The sequence below is a fragment of the Penicillium lagena genome, assembly GCF_028827675.1.
Source record: "Penicillium lagena strain IBT 129212 chromosome Unknown utg000001l_segment0_segment0, whole genome shotgun sequence".
Classification (NCBI taxonomy): domain Eukaryota; kingdom Fungi; phylum Ascomycota; class Eurotiomycetes; order Eurotiales; family Aspergillaceae; genus Penicillium; species Penicillium lagena.
The window spans coordinates 2526866-2544405 of record NW_026623222.1 but is presented as its reverse complement, the minus strand read 5'-3'; the positions used below and the strand labels follow the sequence as shown (position 1 = coordinate 2544405).

The 17540-nt window shown below is 48.2% G+C and overlaps 7 protein-coding genes across 7 annotated transcripts; 2 read left to right on the top strand and 5 right to left on the bottom strand.

Moving 5' to 3' along the window:
* Positions 1 to 37: 37 nt before the first annotated feature.
* On the bottom strand, positions 38 to 1048 carry N7510_001098 (oxidoreductase, short-chain dehydrogenase/reductase family; the record flags this gene model as incomplete). Its single annotated transcript, XM_056973025.1, has 4 exons — positions 38 to 281; positions 335 to 371; positions 429 to 940; positions 999 to 1048. 4 exons carry the CDS (start codon positions 1046 to 1048, stop codon positions 38 to 40), a joined length of 843 nt encoding a protein of 280 aa, XP_056838142.1.
* Positions 1049 to 1812: 764 nt separating this feature from the next.
* On the bottom strand, positions 1813 to 4472 carry N7510_001097 (Aldehyde dehydrogenase C-terminal; the record flags this gene model as incomplete). The annotated part of the gene is made up of 7 exons (XM_056973024.1): positions 1813 to 1926; positions 1980 to 2403; positions 2454 to 2926; positions 2980 to 3324; positions 3654 to 3905; positions 3961 to 4187; positions 4241 to 4472. The coding sequence occupies 7 exons, from the start codon at positions 4470 to 4472 to the stop codon at positions 1813 to 1815; spliced, it is 2067 nt and encodes a 688-aa protein (XP_056838141.1).
* A 465-nt stretch (positions 4473 to 4937) lies between these two features.
* N7510_001096 (glutamine synthetase family protein) lies at positions 4938 to 6577 on the top strand (the record flags this gene model as incomplete). The annotated part of the gene is made up of 5 exons (XM_056973023.1): positions 4938 to 5241; positions 5399 to 5661; positions 5713 to 5765; positions 5814 to 6494; positions 6547 to 6577. The coding sequence occupies 5 exons, from the start codon at positions 4938 to 4940 to the stop codon at positions 6575 to 6577; spliced, it is 1332 nt and encodes a 443-aa protein (XP_056838140.1).
* Positions 6578 to 6956: 379 nt separating this feature from the next.
* Positions 6957 to 7570, bottom strand: N7510_001095 (MARVEL domain-containing protein; the record flags this gene model as incomplete). Its single annotated transcript, XM_056973022.1, has 3 exons — positions 6957 to 7199; positions 7263 to 7484; positions 7535 to 7570. 3 exons carry the CDS (start codon positions 7568 to 7570, stop codon positions 6957 to 6959), a joined length of 501 nt encoding a protein of 166 aa, XP_056838139.1.
* Positions 7571 to 8491: 921 nt separating this feature from the next.
* Positions 8492 to 9808, bottom strand: N7510_001094 (uncharacterized protein; the record flags this gene model as incomplete). Its single annotated transcript, XM_056973021.1, has 4 exons — positions 8492 to 8924; positions 8981 to 9098; positions 9167 to 9542; positions 9644 to 9808. The coding sequence occupies 4 exons, from the start codon at positions 9806 to 9808 to the stop codon at positions 8492 to 8494; spliced, it is 1092 nt and encodes a 363-aa protein (XP_056838138.1).
* A 2190-nt stretch (positions 9809 to 11998) lies between these two features.
* On the bottom strand, positions 11999 to 13621 carry N7510_001093 (dienelactone hydrolase; the record flags this gene model as incomplete). Its single annotated transcript, XM_056973020.1, has 3 exons — positions 11999 to 12837; positions 12886 to 13323; positions 13375 to 13621. 3 exons carry the CDS (start codon positions 13619 to 13621, stop codon positions 11999 to 12001), a joined length of 1524 nt encoding a protein of 507 aa, XP_056838137.1.
* Positions 13622 to 15857: 2236 nt separating this feature from the next.
* Positions 15858 to 17523, top strand: N7510_001092 (putative phthalate transporter; the record flags this gene model as incomplete). Its single annotated transcript, XM_056973019.1, has 7 exons — positions 15858 to 16072; positions 16136 to 16175; positions 16231 to 16359; positions 16415 to 16532; positions 16586 to 16731; positions 16789 to 17006; positions 17058 to 17523. The coding sequence occupies 7 exons, from the start codon at positions 15858 to 15860 to the stop codon at positions 17521 to 17523; spliced, it is 1332 nt and encodes a 443-aa protein (XP_056838136.1).
* Positions 17524 to 17540: the final 17 nt, after the last annotated feature.

Genomic DNA, 17540 nt, shown 5'->3' with positions numbered 1-17540 from the left:
TGGATGGAATTATATACCAACATCACATATACTCGATCTATGATTGGACTGAGTTTTTCGGAGCCTGAGTCGCCGGGCCCTCCGGCGTCACATACGCCTTGGTTAATCCACCGTCTACAACAAAGTCTGCTGCATTGACGAAGCTGCTCTCATCGCTAGCAAGGAAGATGACGGCATGGGCCTGCTCAATCGCCTCTCCAAATCGACCCGTGGGGAAATGTACCTCACGTCGGAATCGCTTCTCCTTGTCGTCCCCCAGCCAGTCCTGGAGAAGAGGGGTACTGCAATTTTGTCAGCTTTTTCATGTCTTTTTCCGAATCCGATGGTCACATACTTGAGCGGGGCAGGACAAAGCGAATTGAAGCGGAATCCTGCGATGGTTCACGTCAGCATTGTGTCCATTTGTGAGTCCACATTTAAGGTCCTACCTTCTCGTGCATGCACAATAGCCAATTCCCGCGTCATGGCCAACACTGCGCCTTTACTCGCGGTGTATGCCAACTGCGGCGTGGCAGCTCCAACCAATGCAACCATACTGGCTGTGTTGATAACGCTACCGCGCTTCTTCCCGTGCTTTCGAAAGCTGCGCACTGCGTGCTTGGATCCAAACCACACCCCCTTTACATTGATATTCATTGTCCGATCCCAAATCTCCTCGGGGCATTCCTCCGAGTCTCCGTCCCGGGGATGCATGATTCCTGCATTGTTGAACATGACATCCAATCCACCCCATAAATCAAGGTATGCAACTGCGGCTTCAATGTGGGACTCGTTCGAGACATCAACAACCTTGGCCTCGACCTTCCCGGCACGGGAAGCTGGTGGGACAATCTCATTCACTCTGCTAAGGGCCGTGCTAAGTCCTGTATCACTGATATCGGTCATCAAAACCGAGGCGCCTTCACGGAGCATGAGAATTGTTGTTTCGAGCCCAATGCCACTAATTATCCACTATTAGACTCGTCCCCTTGAGTTATGTGGGATGAGGGACGACATACCCGGCTGCGCCGGTGACAACGGCGTTCTTGCCTGCAAGTCGCCCTACCATTGTTTCAGATGTGATTATGGATCTGTAGGGTTTGTATTTTGTGTTGGGTAGTTCGAAGAATGTATTTGGTGAAAGACTGGCAATGGAAAGACTTAGGAAAGCAGCTCTTCATTAAATATTCTGGTTTCTACCCCATGACCTTCTCTTCTTTCCTACCCCACCGAGAATCTTTCGATAGCTCAGCTTGGTGCGACTACAAGCTGTACCGCCATGGCTAGCACCGTGTTTCTCCACATGGGCAAATGATCGCGGTCTTAGGTACTGTTCGACGGCCTTGCGTTTGGTCTATCACTTCACAAACCGAACGCGGTCTATACCCGGCGGCACAGCACTTTTCTTTCTATCAGTGCGGGGCATGAGGGGGCGATAATTGAATATTGTGTGGGTGTAGCTGGATCCCACTTTCTGGAGGGTTGGTTCCTGGTCCAGCGCGGTCCGGGACCGCGATGATGTGGGTCCCACAAGATCCAGTCAGCATCTTGCAGAAGATGCATATGACTGTTGAGGAAGATGGCCAGTAAATCATGAAATTGTAACAATAGCAACGCGTGGAAATAACTCAACCTTACAGTTTGTATATTCAATCGCCCTTCAGGTATCCGTGTGTGGTGATATAAATATGCTGTGGTGTCCAGGTCACTGGATGGGTTGATTATTCAATTGAACTTTCGTTGTTATAATATACAAGTGAACACAAATGATAATCTCATTCCAATCGAAAGTTAAGGAAGCATTTGCAGCTTTCAAGGTACATAATAGCTCATTCATGCGGACGCCTCTTTAATATGGTAACTCTTCAACTTCACGAATCCATCAAATCCACGCGGCCCAAGGGTACATCCCAAACCGGATGTCTTCCAACCTGTCCAGGCAAGATCCTATTTTGAGGAATGTTAGCTTCAAGCAATAATTATATGATAATGTCTCTTACCGGGCTTGGATAGTCACAGCGGTTGATGAACACTGTTCCAGCCTCGATCCGGTCAATAAGCACTTCTCCCACGGCAATATCCTTCGTCCACACGCTAGCCGTCAGTCCGTAGTCACTGTCGTTCATTAAAGCAATGGCCTCGTCGTCACTGGCCACTTTCATAATTGGCATAACAGGACCAAATGTTTCTTCCTTCAAAGTAAGCATTTCGTGATTGACATTGGTCAGAACAATTGGAGCGACATAGTTTCCTTTCTGATTAGACGACGCTTTGGCCAGAGAGAAACTCGAGTTTCCTGGAGTAGAGTCTGTCGCTCCCTTGGCCAGGGCGTTATCAACATGCTCCTTGATCTTTCGCACTGCTGCCTGGGAAATAACCGGGCCAGTGGTTGTTGTCTCATCAAAAGGGTCACCGAGCTTGTACCTATGGGAGTTATTAGAGAAATCGACTTTCAAGAATAAAGAGGAACGCACAACTTCAACTCATCCTGTACTGCTCGAACAAATTCATCGTAGACATCCGCATGCACGTAGACCCGCTCGATAGAACAGCAGCTTTGTCCAGAATTGAAAATAGCCCCATCAACCAGCTGTTCTGCGACATGTTTGATGTCCACGTCTGCGCGCACATAGGCAGGATCGTTTCCACCCAGTTCAAGATTTACCGGCTTAATGTGGCGGGCAGTTGCCTCGCGCAGACGGATCCCGCCTGTTGTCGAACCGGTAAATGAGATAGATTGAATGTCACCAATTTGGGAAATCTGATCCAAAATATCAAGGCTTCCAACATGAATGATCTGGAGTACATGAGCTGGGAGCCCTGCTTCCGAGAAAATCTCGAGTAGCCGGTTCCCGAACAATGGGGTCTGTGGTGATGGACGGAGGATAACACTATTGCCCGCCAATAAAGCAGGAATGAGACCATTGACAGTGGTCAGGTACGGATACTATGCTGATTATCAACAACCATTTCTTTTTCTCTGTGCCAAAGGATGCTTACATTCCATGCACCTGCAATAAGCGTCGGCCCGACAGGCACGCGTTTGACCATGCGCCGGAAACCGGCTTCAGGGCGACCGGGCAAATCTGCCAGGCTCTCTTCAGCGATATCAAGTAGGTACTCAGCACGAAGACGAGCGGTCTTAATTTCGACACCGCAGTACCTGATTGGCCGCCCCATCTGCGCAGTCAGTTCCCTGGCAAGATCATCTTTCCGATTGTCAATTATGTCCAGCGCTCGGGATACTATTGCTTTGCGGTGGTTCAGAGGCTCAGCCCGCCACGATTGAAACGCAGTTTTAGATGCGGAGGCGACTTGGATGGCTTCCTCCAAAGAGGTGCCTGGCTGGTCGTAGATGATTTCATGAGTCGACGGACAGATGGTACGAATGTGGTTCGACATATTGTGTTTTTAATATTTTCACGGTTAAAGGACTTAGTGAAAGTGGTGTGCTGGGGTAGTTCAAGTGGGCAAGCTGAGCGGACTTTATAGTCTATGTGGGACCGTAGGCCTCTCAGCGCGGTCATTGTTTCCACGCGCTAGGATCGCTCAAGGTTTACCCAAGTCTTAGAGGTAATCTTGTGCACCATGTTTTTACAATTCAAGCCTCATTCCACACAACTGGCAAATCCTTTTATTCACTGCAGGAGAAATTTACAGATAGCTTTTCCTACCAGACTCCCATCATGCGGCTTTCCAGCTCTGGACATTCCGTCTTGGAATAGACTGTCATCAAAAACCTTTTGTTTGTGCCGCGTCTCCAGTACTCGAGACATGATAAATTCATTAAACTCGGGATGACCTTGAACTGTCAAGACTTTCATAGGGATGTGCAATCCCTGGACACCACAACGAGGACTATGCCCGAGATTCACACATCCTTTCGGCACATCGTGAACTATATCACGATGCATCTGCTGTAAATACTATAACAATAATTTAGCTCACAGGGCATTTTTTTGAGACGAAAATCGGACTTACTAGTGTATCTTTCTCAAACAAATGTTTCCCAACATCGGTTAGGCTGATTTCATCTACTGATATCTCCCACCCTGCCGTACTTCTCTCCACCCGCGCACCCAAGGCCCGAGCTATGATTTGATGTCCAAAGCAGATTCCAATCAAGGGCTTCTGCTGATGTTGAAAAATATCGCGAATGTAGTTGGTGAGACTAACTATCCACGGTGCATCGGAAAAAGCATCATGCTCTAGTGAGGTTAGACGATTTGTGAGTTATAAACCGGACTCTTTACTGACGTACTACTTCCAGTAAGGAGAAGGGCATCGAAATCGGCAATGGCAGGATAAACTGGGTTCTCCACCACGTTCCACTTGCTGGTATGCAAGGCTATATTGGCAGCACAGTCTGAGAGTGAATCGAAGCCCTCTTGCAGCAAACCACTGAACAAATCTCCGTATGTTCCATATCGGGCCTTCACTGGATCAATTGGAGTGTCGCATTCGAGAACAGCAACGCGAAGTGTGCGTGTCATTTTGGTTGCCGACCAAGTCAGTCCAGTCACTAATTATGTCCAAGTCTCATATGTGTCTATTCGCACAGCCGTTTTATGGATGTTCCTGATCCATCGCGGCTCTGGTGCGCTGAGTGGACAGCCGCGCATTGCCCCACCATCGCGGACCGCGGGAATGCCCGTCGCATGAAGCAAATGGTACCCGACGGCAGGGAATCGGCTCCTTCGCAATGCATTGTGGACATTTTATCAACTGCGCCGATAGTATACAGTGCGCGGTAGCACTCAAATTCTACCGCGCGCGCGATACTGGTGCCCGTAGGCTTTCGACTTTCGGGAAGGATGGCAAGGTTAGATGACCCGCACGATGGGTTATCATAAAACGGAGCAATCATGCACCAAAAGCGGTCTTTTCATTTTGCTCCCTTAATTTTCGAACTTCCCTGAACAGTCATCTATGCTTCGCGCAGAATGTTAACTCCCACAATGATCACTCTCGAGACTCTCCCCAATTTGCTTGCGGATGACATTAAAGTCAAGGTCGCCGGTATCGACAGTGATGGCGTCCTACGAGGAAAAGTCATGTCAAAGGAAAAGTTCTTGGGCATAATGAAAACCGGCTTTGGATTTAGCTCCGCTGTGTTCGGCTGGGATATGCATGACATGCTATGGACGACCGATGCTCGCGTGGCGCCTCCAGAGTCGGGATATGCGGATTTCCTAGCTGTTCCAGACCTGAATTCATTTCGCCGCCTTCCATGGGAAGAGAACATTCCTTTTTTCTGGTCCGGTTTCTCAATGCCGGAAAGCCCGTTTCGGCGGACGGGAGGAGCATGTTGAAGAGCATCTGTGACCGGCTTGCAGAGAACGGATGCCAGGCTTTGGCAGGAGGCAGGTCCCACGATATCTCTATTGGATGAGAGTTAATTAATTTTAACGCGATACAGTCGAACTCGAATTCATGAACTTTCAGACTCCCTCCGAAGACGGATACGGCAGTTCTGTCTCACAACACCCTAACCTCGCCGCGTTCCTTGAGAAGAACGCGCCTAACGCTCTGCGGCCGTTGACTCAAGGCATGTTTTGCTACAGCTCAACACGTCCGGTTGCCAACAAGAAATACTTCTACGACATTTTTAATACCTGCGCCCAGATAAATTGTGGAATCGAAGGATGGCACACTGAGGGTGGGCCGGGCGTATATGAGGCGGTATAGTACTTGTTTCCAGCTGGAGTGGTTCCTATCTAATTACTATTATAGGCACTAAAAGTGTGTGAAATTAGCGAGATGGCTGATAAGGTGGCCATGTTCAAGTGGGCATTCTCTCAAATATCTTGAAGCAAAAATTAATCTTATTTCAGGTTCCTCACCAAATCTCTTGGCGTTGACCATGGAGTAACACCATGCTTCATGGCAAAACCCATGCAGGGGATGCCTGGTAGCTCTGGTCACATCCACATTTCACTTACCGATAACCATGGCCAGAATCTTTTCGCGAGGGAGACACCAGAAGAAAATCCTCGATGGGCCGACATCGCCCATCTCTCTGATACAGGTCGGCACTTCTTGGCTGGCCTGCTTGAAGCTCTCCCTGATATTATGCCGTTATTCGCCCCGAGTGTAAACTCATACAAACGCCTTGTGGAGAACTACTGGGCCCCGGTGCACATCAGTTGGGGCCTGGAGGACCGCATTGCATCGATACGTCTGATCACACCTCCAGTTTGCAAGCCTGGTGCCACGCGCTTTGAAGTGCGCATCCCCGGCGCGGATCTGCATCCACACTTTGCACTTAGTGCTGTCCTTTCAGCAGGCTGGCGTGGGGTCCAGAAGAAACTGGAGATCAAAGTGCCACCTATGTCAGCGCGAAGACCGGGTGACCCACGCCCAGAACTACTTCCCAATACACTAGATCTGGCTCTAGTACGTTTCTCAGCACCGAATAGCATTGCTCGGGAAATTTTGGACGAAGAGTTTGTCGAATTCTTTACGGCGACTAGACAGCATGAGTTGGGTCTCTGGAGGGAGGCAGTGACTGACTGGTAAGATTTATGGACCTTTTGGTTGTGAATTCATTGACTGACTCGGTTACAGGGAGCTTAAGAGGTATATTGAAATTGTCTAGGAGGAGATTGGGGGCTATGGATCACATCAGAATTAGGATTACACTAAGAATAAGATTTGACACTCACATGGTATATCTGATAAATGTGAAGAACAATTTATTACTCAAGATCTTATGTTTTCGTCGTTTGCAAATAGGTTCACTGGGATAAAAGGGAAACCAGACAACACTTCTTTCTTGAGTTTCCAAAAGGAATGATGATTTATATTGCATAGAACCAGATGGGGTATTAATCATAGCGAACGACGTTTTTCCCTGACATGAAAGAAACAGGCTAAGTTGAACAACATATGCATTCCCAAAATACTTTGATCTCATGCTGTCCATGACAAAAACTCCCCTGGTGGATCGTACGGCTGACTTGATAGGTTCATATTCTTCAGCGCCTGCCGGCAGTGAAGAAACCGAAAGCGGCAGCAGCGAGACACATGATAAATGTCATGAACATAAAGGCAGTATCAGCCGTCGCCGATCTGCACTGCTCCTCCAGCTTACCCGGGTTACCATCATATGCGCAAATAAAGGTTCCTTTGTAAGTGGTACAGCCTCCGCCAAGAATAGTATTCTGCCATAAAGTTTCCGGATTGGAGCAGTTGGTCCCGCGGAGAAGAACGGCATACGTCTAGTAGGAAAGCAAAGTCAGACTTTTCTTCATCGAAAGCAAGTTAAGTTGGATGCCACATACAATTCCCCCGGCAAGAAGTGCAAGTGCTGCCAGCCCATCAACGGCCCAGCTAATAAGACCCTCAAGTGACTCAACAAACAGAGAAGCAATTCCCAGTAGAGCAGAAACAATACCAATACCACCAGTAAAGGCTGCATAGCCTGTTGCTGCAGGTACAGCATAAATTACTTGGTTCTTGGCCAGAGTCACTGAGAGTCCGAGGACGACAATCCCAAAGATCAACTATTGGCTTATTAGCGATTGAAAATAAAGTAGCAGGGACAGTTCCTTACTTGGAATCCTCGAATAATTGCGGAACCTAGATTCATCTTGATAAGTTTAGATGCTTCTTCGCAGTGTGGGTGTTGAAGTAAGTGATCGTCTTGAGTACAGTGGATGGGAAGCTGGATGCCAATTTATCACTCAAAAAAGGCTGGGTAAATATATTAGGTTTCTGCGAGAGCCTCAGTGACTAAAGATACACCACCCAAAAAACAGCCAGGGTTGATCTGCCTTGAGATGCACGAAGGGGGCCGCCAAGTGCTGAGCCTCGCCGCTAACCGCCCGCAGAGTGAGCCCTAGCCAACCAACAACGACGACTCTTCCGATAGTGGTTCTGATCGTCAACTGGCCATATATTTGGGGCCAAATACCTGCAGGTTATTATCCAGCCCAACTCATTCAGGTTCTATTTATGTTTCAGCCCTGCAGTTAGTTAACCTTGATTCGTGACAACATTCAAGTCTTTGCATCAAGCGTGATTTCAAAGTTATTTTTAGCCATACGACCCCAATTTGTATTAGTCTTTCTCAAAATGATGGAAGAGGAATCGCGTAGAGACCGCTCGTCAAATGATATTATGTCATCTTTAGATCCCAACAGGAATTGGTGGTGCACCATTTTGCTCCTTCAGTTGTGCGTGAGCGCTTTTATTGGCACCGTATACCACAATTCTCCTATGTAAGAGATCCTGAACCTAATCAAAGAATATTATTATTACCAAAGCATTTTTTACTTCAAATAGACAGCTCAACTTCTTCTTGAGTTTCTGGAAATTCCCAGGAAAAGCACTTTTGCTAAAGCGATTTTATCATGGTTAAGGTTCAGAAATCTGGTTGGATTTAGGGCGAAATATGGATCCCGAGTCAACCGACTAGACCACCTTTCAGTCAAACTATCCTGTATCTCTGCGTGATTCTACGTCTTAGGGATTTGGAACAGTAATACCAAGAAAGAGCTCGTGTTCTTCATTATACAATACTGGATTTGTGTTCCTCCCCTACTGTGACAGATACTTCGACTTGTCTATGGATTCCTTCAGATCTAGAGAGTTGGCCATGGGAGCTGCTGCCGATATCACCATCTTCACTGTCACTTCCATCTGCAATTCGTTTCATCCCTCTACCCCCAATAACCGAGACTCTGTTTCTGGCTCTTGATAGCGAGAGAGTGTTTTCAGTATATGGTGAACTCAGTTCATGAGTATATCTGTCCGTGCTAGATATCTGGCTCTTGATCAATCGGACAAGGGACCGGAGACAAGGGATCGATGCCGTAATGAGAACCAGATAGGTTTCAATATATAACCAGCGATCTAGGTTGATGGTTGCAATAGTTGGATCTTTGTCTGTTGTTGCAAGAACATGGGTTTGTACCGTTTTTATTATAGACGCAATCATCGCACTATAAATAATGGTTTTCAGTTAGCCTAGACTCAGCAAGGATATATGTTCACTCACAAGACCCCCATCCCGAGTAGAGTTATCAGACCCAGCTTGACTCTCACTTTCAAATTAAGACTCCAGAATATGTATGTCGAGAACACCGCGAGATAAAGGTCAGTTGCCGAGTTGAACGCTAGTCCAGACCACATCATTAGTATACACAGGTTGAGCTGCGTCGCGGACATGGACAGGCTTTCTTACATCCCTGGAAGTATCCATAATATGCTTGAACACGAGGGCTCCAACATTTCACCTTTCCAGAGTGCGCCCAAATACCAGACCCGTGTCCTGGGCATTGGAGAAAAATTATGAGGATAAAGACAAGGTTGACGATGGGTTGGAGCACAACAAGGGCCCACAAAGTAACTCTGTGAGATGTGCTAACACCAAGCAATCCGATAACGTAAACGATAAAAGCGACGCGCCCAAGTGTGCCACCCACAATTCCAAAGGTCTGTGTGAAGTAGTCGTACTCGATGATTCTGGAGACATCGCTCGGTTCCAAGGTTCCAACTTGGTGACCAAAGCCGCGATTCACGGCCACTGTAGCCATGGTTGATCCGACAATTGCCAGAAGCTATGCAATAATGAATGGTTAATTTCTGCTCTAGGATGAAGACAGAAAGTAGAAAGCCACTGGAATCGGAAACAGATTGGACAAATAAAAGGGTTGCTAACCAATGCAAGAGCCATGAGAATATCATCCCATCCAGATTTCGCGATCCTGAATTTAGCAAATATTCTGAGATTGACGACAATAATAGCAATGGCTGCAAGCGCCCAGATATCTCTCAGTAATTGTGGACCAGAGTCGTATTCGGAATCCGCGCCGGTGGCAGGCATGGCGATGAAAGAAGGACTGGGATCACCCAAGCCCAGGGGAACACAGCGATCATTGCGTAGTGAAAAGAGGAAGGAGAATTCACGCAGAAATAAGTATATAGTTATATTCTATCTCAATCGAAATTAAGTCCATCTTAGGGAGAACGGGTGCACATCGGAGGTCTCCGCTTCTCGTGTTCAAAAAGTGGAGCAAATTAGTGATAAAGGCTGGCACCACCAGAGTTCATCCAAAGATTACTAGAAGCTTAAACCCTGGTCTGTAATAGGAGAGATCATGATTGGCCTTGTTTGTGAACTCAAAGGATCTGACCTCCTGAATGCGGGGAAGTCCGTTATGATATACACCACAATAAGGGCTTCTGTTTGACCCCGACTATCAGAAAATGTTGATATATACCACTCAACAATCGGTGAAAGAAGGAAAAGAGGACGATAGCAAGTCCTTTTTCAGAGAAATAGAACAGCATAAGTCCTATTGCTGGTATGATGCTGTAAAACATTGAGTCTAGAACGTCAAGAAAGTTCGATACTGACTCAGATAGTGTCGTTTAGGATTTCCCCTTTGCCACTTCTTCCGTCTCAACAATCATATAGGTAGCTTCTTACTATATGTCGGAATGAAAACAGCCTAGGTAGTATTCAGCGGGCATGAATAGAGTTAGTCCTAATCTGGTGGCGGCTCATCCATCATCCACAAGAGGTAGGTCATGGCGATTTCAACCCCTTGAATTTTCCTCTCCTACAGATCATCCAATAATAATCTTCTCAACAATTTATATTGGTCATCCCGACCACTGATTAACTAAAGATCGAACCAACAACTCCCCACGCCAACCGTTTACGTTAAGTGATCACCAATCTATTTAGCTTCATCGGCTACGATACACGCCGGAATGTCAAAAGACAAAGGTACTTTTATAGCCAACAAAGACTACGGGACTCACTGGGGCCAAAGAACTTTCTTTTATCGCATGAATGAAATCGCCGGCTACCCGTTCTATTCCGTTATTGCTGCCGACACGCGTCTCCGTGAAATCGTTCAGCGAAAGGAGGCTTTGCACAAGAAGCTAATGGGAGCAGAAAAAACCCCGAAAACCCGGGCTGACTGTATGAATAGTTGTCGGTGGAAAGGGGAACTGAAAAGTCTTCGCATAGAACAACGGCGTCAAGAGCGCTGGCTATCCGAAGCGGAAGAGACGATTCCTGGATTCATAAGACTGATCTATTATTCGATAAGAGAAAGCCCGAGATGGTATCTCCAGAAGGAACTGATTGAAGATTGTGCAGAACGAGGAGGATGCTGTGGCCGCGCCTGTGGCTGCTGCGAGGAACGTGCGTCGTCCGCACTTCAGGGTAGACAAGGAATTGGACACTGCACGGTACACTGTGCATGTTGTTCAGATGTCCACAAACTTGACATTGTTGCAGGGAAGAAGCAAAAAATTGCACAAGATCTCGACGATGCGTTCAAGAGTCGCAATCCGAACTATCTACTCGGAATAACACAATGTTATTTCTCCCCTCGGCCTGCAGAATCTGAAACAGGCGAAAAAAAGAGGCGCCCAAAAGAAGGACGGAAAGACTGAAGAGTGTTTTTGTCAATTTGGAAGAGTGACTTCGGTTCTTAGATTCGATCTAGCCATACTTGGGATGTCCACCCGAGTTTCTTATGGCTGACCTGCCCCGGAGTTGCTTATGTTTTGATTCAACAGTATTATTTCCATAAGTATGTCCAATTCGTATTGTTATTCAACTTTTAACCAAGATATTGACGCGTGTTGTACTCGCATAGTAAGAAAGAAGCTTATCGTGGGTGAATGTCCGTGTAGCGTAAGCGCCTGGGTAGGATTCCGCTTGGAGGGAGACAGAATAAAATTGGAATATGAATGTTATAAAATTAAGCACAATTGTCATTTTTCAAGTTAGACAGCTGCTGATTCAACCATATACACAAAAGAGCTCCTGAAACAGATCAGTCAAATGGCAGAACATACCAGGAAGGCTCGCAATAACTAGCCCCAAGCAGAAGATATCCGCAGAAAGAACATCACTCATAATGAGAACAAAGTCCACCAAACACCCAACCAGAGACTCCCAGACCACAGCGTCCATACGTATCACCATCCACCTGTTCATCGCCATCCAAGGCAGGATTCTAGTGATTCCCTCCCAGCACACAGAAGATAACCGTCATTGCTGAGTCGGGCTATCGTTGTCGCCATCGCCATCCTCAACATAAGCAGCTTTCGATGGTGCGCCAGATTCAGTTTCGGTTGCGAATCCCTCATCGTCTTCCGGAGCCTGCTCATGCGACTCTTCATACCCAGTCGTTTCTGTCGCAGTCCGCTCCGGCCCTGCAGGACGGGGATCCCGCACCACCGACTTCCCCTTGCCCGTTTGGCCTGGCAGCGATGGCGCCTCGGCTTCACTCCTAAGTTCGGCAGCTGATTCCTCCATGAGCTGCGACGATCTCGAGCTGCGATCACGTTTAGCACGAGCACGCGCACGGCGAATCAGTCGATTGTGATAGTCTTCCTGTTCAACTTCCGGATCTTCATTCAGAATCCGACGAGCGGCTTCGCGGCCAACGACAGGGAGTCGGTCAACCCCCACGGCAGTTTTAGGAACCAGTTTGGGATCAAGAAGGCCGACCTGCACCAATACGCTGGCCTGATCCCAGTAGACATGTTCCGAGTAGAGTCGTCCTGCGCGCATACTGACAATGCTGACCAGCACAATCTCCACGCGCCGGTTGGTCGGAGGTACTCCTGGCAGCATCCATGGGATTTCCTGAGTATGCTCAAATCCTGCGTACAACTCGTCGACAACCCGATCCGCTCCTGTCGTACGCGACAGCAAGCGAAGGCGCATGGATGGTGGCAGTTTTCCAACGAAGTGGTGCTCATAGAAGCGTCTAAGTGCCTGGGCCCCAATTGCCCCACTCAAGGTCGAGGTGAAAGTAACCGTCGGGGTTTTATGCTTGACGTAGCCATCCATGGTTTTGGACAGGTTGGAGGCAAAAAATTTAGCTACAAACTGTTAGATTCTACTTTGGCCAAATAAGTGCGTTAACTTGCCTTCTTGGTGGTCCTCCCATCGCTTCTCAAGGTCTGCTTCTCTTGAGAACCCTTTTCTCAGAACATGCAGAGTACGGGTCCAAGCCAGGCCAGCTGCCAAGTGATCATACTCTTCCAAATCGGCCTCCGCAAACCCTGGTTGAGCATAATCATAGGTGTATGCCGGATATGCCAATTCTAGACGTTCTCCCGTTCCAATGCCCGGGTTGATGGGACGAGTCTTGCGCCTTTTCTTTCCTTGAAGACCCAGCGCGGTGGGAACAGTAGTCACATCAACCTTTTTTCCAGCCAGATGTACGAGGACCGGCAACGAGGCTGGGAATCGAGACCGGGTGTCTGGGATGTTGCTCGGATAGTATGCGACAAGAGCGCAAAGTCGGCCGGCGTGGATAGGTTTGAGGTAATAGTCAAGGCAATAATTGGCAGCGTCCCCGAACGCTTTGGAAGGTCAGAAGCCATTTCGCTATATTCCACTCCATGAGCACATACCGATCACAGCGTAGTTCTCGCCTACGCCCAGTCCGTCCTTGACTGACTTCAACTGAGACTCGTATTCCTTTCCACCTCCATTATAGGGTATATAGAGAACATCAAATCCTTCATCTTGCCAGCTTTGAATTATCTCCGTGTCGAATTCTGCCGTTTCAGAAGTGATGCACAGCCGCGCATTGTTGGAGCCGTTGTTGTAGAGGAACCCGTTGCTCGCGCCAGGCGCGCTGATCGATATGGTGGCCATTTTCTTTATTTACTTCTGTGCGCGGTCGACAGGATGACCACTGCAACTGTCGAGTCTCTCTGGTTGTTGGCGCAGGACAATAATCAAGAATAAAATTCAAGGCGCTCAAGCGAATATCAGTGGGTGTCTCAAATAAGAGAATCCGGGCCAGCCTTGCCAGTTACGTCACTGCCTTCTCCGCCAACGTCATCGCAGCCACAATTCATGGAACTTTTAATTTATTCTTTAATTTAGTTGTGGATATTGTATTGGATAATAATACTTGCTATTGGTCCCTAGGTAGCAGGATAGCTCATTGATTATCGAATGAAATGCTAGCCTAACAAGCTGTTTGCTACCGCACGTACTTGTTGCCGATCGTGAATTAAGCTATCTGTCAGTTCAACGTTTTTTTCGGGAGTATTTGCCTGATCTACAGACTGATGAACATCCGTCGAAGGGATAGGTTCAGATTCAATTGTGTATACAGGCCCAATAATATATTGTGTCTGCATTGAACTATGTTAGACATCCTCTTGCTGCTCCTCTGGTTCACCTCCAAAGAGCTTTATAGAATTTGTGGTGTTACAATTAGTACACAGAGTCCTATATTTCATATACTGATACTGTGAATGATATAAGACTCTATCACATCCCATATCATCTGAGTACAATAAACGTGCCACAAGCTAACTACCCCTGTCTTGTTGGGGTAGAAAGTAAGCGGAGCTTCCACCACAAGCGTCCTTCTTCTTGGCATCCGCAAATGCCCTTTGGTATCGCGTGGTCCTCCTGCTCAGCAAATTGTGCAATGTCGCTTTTGCATCTTATCTCATCTCGCAATATCAACTACAATGGTCTAGAGTCACCCACCTCTCTTGTCCCCGTGAAAGATCAATGGTGTAGGAATCTGCGTACAAACACTCGAGCGGGAAGTGGATGGGTATGTTGTTCTGCTACATGATTGATAGACCATTGTGCTCCTTTGTATAGCTCAGGTGGTGGCCACTGTCCTCGCATGCTGTTCGCGTCTAGAAATGCATTTGTTAGGCTTTGTGGCATTTAGGCCTATCCTGATCGCTGAACAAGATGAGTCGAATGGTACGAGCGCGAGATTTTGATCCCGGTGGAAGATGAAGAGAGGAAATTTGAAGATATCTGGACTTTGTGCTGAGCGCTCGCATTGCAATGATGGTCATTTGGAAATTGTGTCATGGTACTTAGCGCGAATAACCTCAATAGCATAGCGAATCATGACCTTGAGAACGTCCATCAAGTCAATAGCCTTTCCCTTTCTGGCTTGCATCCAGACCAGACCACCTAACTATCTTGCATTTCCTATGCATCCTAAACGTGGGGCTTGCATATCGTCCGATCTATACCCCTCCCCTCACATTGTGTGGAGAAGGTGGTCCGTTCATGTGTTCTAGCTCTTAGGTGGCTTTCATTCTGGTTTCCTTGTCCACTTGGTGCGTCTGGCCAGATAGTTGCCTCCAGAGTAGCAGGATCAAATCCAAAAATTAGAGTTACTTGCGTCGTGTTCAGCGGGCGGCCTGTCTCTTTTATACTCAACTGTCTCCTTGCTACAGGATTCTTTAGCGGGACCTTGCTGATGGTACCCAATATCATGTTGTACAGTTTTCACTCTGGGCGACGTGGCTAGCTCTTTCAACTCCAGAGACACGACGAGACGAGTCCCGTCCCACATGACTGGTATTCTTGCGGAGCTACACGAGAAAAAAAAAAGCCACTCTGCTACAGAATGAGGCAGTAGATCCCTGCGTCAAGCTGCCAAGGGCCAAGCAGCTCCCATTCCCCGCATTTATGCCCCTTCCCTCCCCAGATCGTCGTGGCGAGTATCCGAGCCCCATCTTCTTGTCCAAACAACCCCAAATAACCCAGCAACATCGATGCAGGCAGAGCCATCGATTGTGGGGACTATTAACACGTCCCCTCCCCGTCGGGAACTTGGCTCTGCATCTCCTGCAACTCACTACTGTATTTTGCCAATCACCCGAGGCATCTGCCCACTTCCTGTCGGCTACTGTAGACTGAATCAGCTGTGCCGTGGTGTGAGCGTCCCGAGCGTAATACCAGTAATCTAGTGATATCATGGATGTATGGTTGTCACGGCTGCGTCTACATATAGCTGACACCTTGCGGGTGGAATAAGTAGTCGGTTGAACCATTTCCAAAGACATTCACCCTATTATCAGTTCTAGTCTATCACCATTTTTTTTTTCATCTATAGGAGGAAATGTCTGTCCCAGATGACAAACCACCCTCCGTGGACCGCATCGAGGACATTGCTCAGCACACACCCAGCAGTAGTCAGGAAGATGAAGAGTTCACACTCGAAGAACAAAAGGCAATTATCCGCCGGGTGGATCGTCGGTTGGTCACCATGACGGGTCTGGCATACTGCATCTCGCTGATGGACCGTACCAACCTGAGCATGGCCGCCATCGCTGGGTAAGACAGCTCCATGCGTGTTGGGGCTGCTGATGGGATTGTTGACCACTCTGAACGCGATAGTATGATTGAGGATTTGAAGCTCGATGTGGACAATCGCTATGTTAGTACCTGTGGAATTTTATGAGCGGGGTCTTCCACGGCTGACAGTGAACCAGTCCATCGTCGTCCTCATGTTCTTCGTGCCGTACGTTATCTTCCAGCCGCCGATGACAATTCTCATCCGCAAAATTGGGCCGAGGATCTTTTTGTCAACCATCATTATATCTTGGGCTGTCATTATGATTGTAATAAACCTTTCACAGTGGGTTATCGAGATTGTGCTGACGAGGTCGTCTATAGGGAACGGGGTTTGTGAAGAACTTTGGTCAACTGGTTGGCCTGCGCGTGCTTCTCGGTGTCTTAGAGGCAGGATATTTCCCCGGTTGCGTTTACCTGTTATCTTGCTGGTATACTCGATGTAGGTGATAGAGTTCTAAATTGAAGAAACATGCTCTGACACAGTCCCGGCAGATGATGTGCAGAAGCGGTTCTCTGTTTTCTATCTGATTGGGTGTGTCGCGGGGTCACTGTCCGGTATTCTTGCGTTCGGCCTGATGCAACTGAGCGGTGCTCATGGGCTGAATGGATGGTCTTGGATCCTGATCCTAGAGGGCGTGGTGCGCATGGTTGACCTTGACGGTGGAAAGAAATCCATCCCACTAACTATGGAATAGATCACGGGTGTCATTGGGATGGTATGCTTCGTCTTCCTGGTCGACTTTCCGGACCGAGCAGCCAAGTCCTGGCGGTTCCTGAATGAGAAGGAGAGCGCATTCATTATCCGCCGCATCAACCAGGACCGTCGAGACGGTGACTTGGAGGCGTTCTCACTCGGCAAGTTTTTGAAACCGTCCTTAGACCCCAAGATCTGGGGGTTTGCTATGATCTTCTTGTGCGTAAGAACTTCTCTCCGATCGATCCATCGCAGCTGAACATTCTATAGTTGTCTCACAACGGTCACCTACGCAATCGCCTACTTCCTGCCTATCATCCTCCGTGACGGCATGGGGTTTGGCGTGGGGGAGTCTGAATGTCTCGTGGCGCCGCCGTATGGTCTGGCGGGCATCCTCATGTATGCCACTGCCTGGGTCGGCGACAAATACCGCATCCGGGGCGCCATCCTCATAGTCAACGCCCTCATCTGTATCATCGGACTACCGCTGATGGGGTTCGCCAAGGGCAATGCCACGCGCTACGCGGGCGTGTTCCTCACCGTCGCGGGCGCGAATGCCAACATTCCCGCCTGCATGGCGTACCAGGCCAACAATGTGCGCGGACAATGGACCCGAGCCTTTTCCAGCGCCACGCTGGTTGGCTTCGGCGGGATTGGGGGCATTGTGAGTAGTCTGGTATTTCGCGATCAGGACGCTCCGGAGTATCGGCCGGGCATGTGGGCAGCCATAGCGTAGGTGTTTCCGCCTGGATT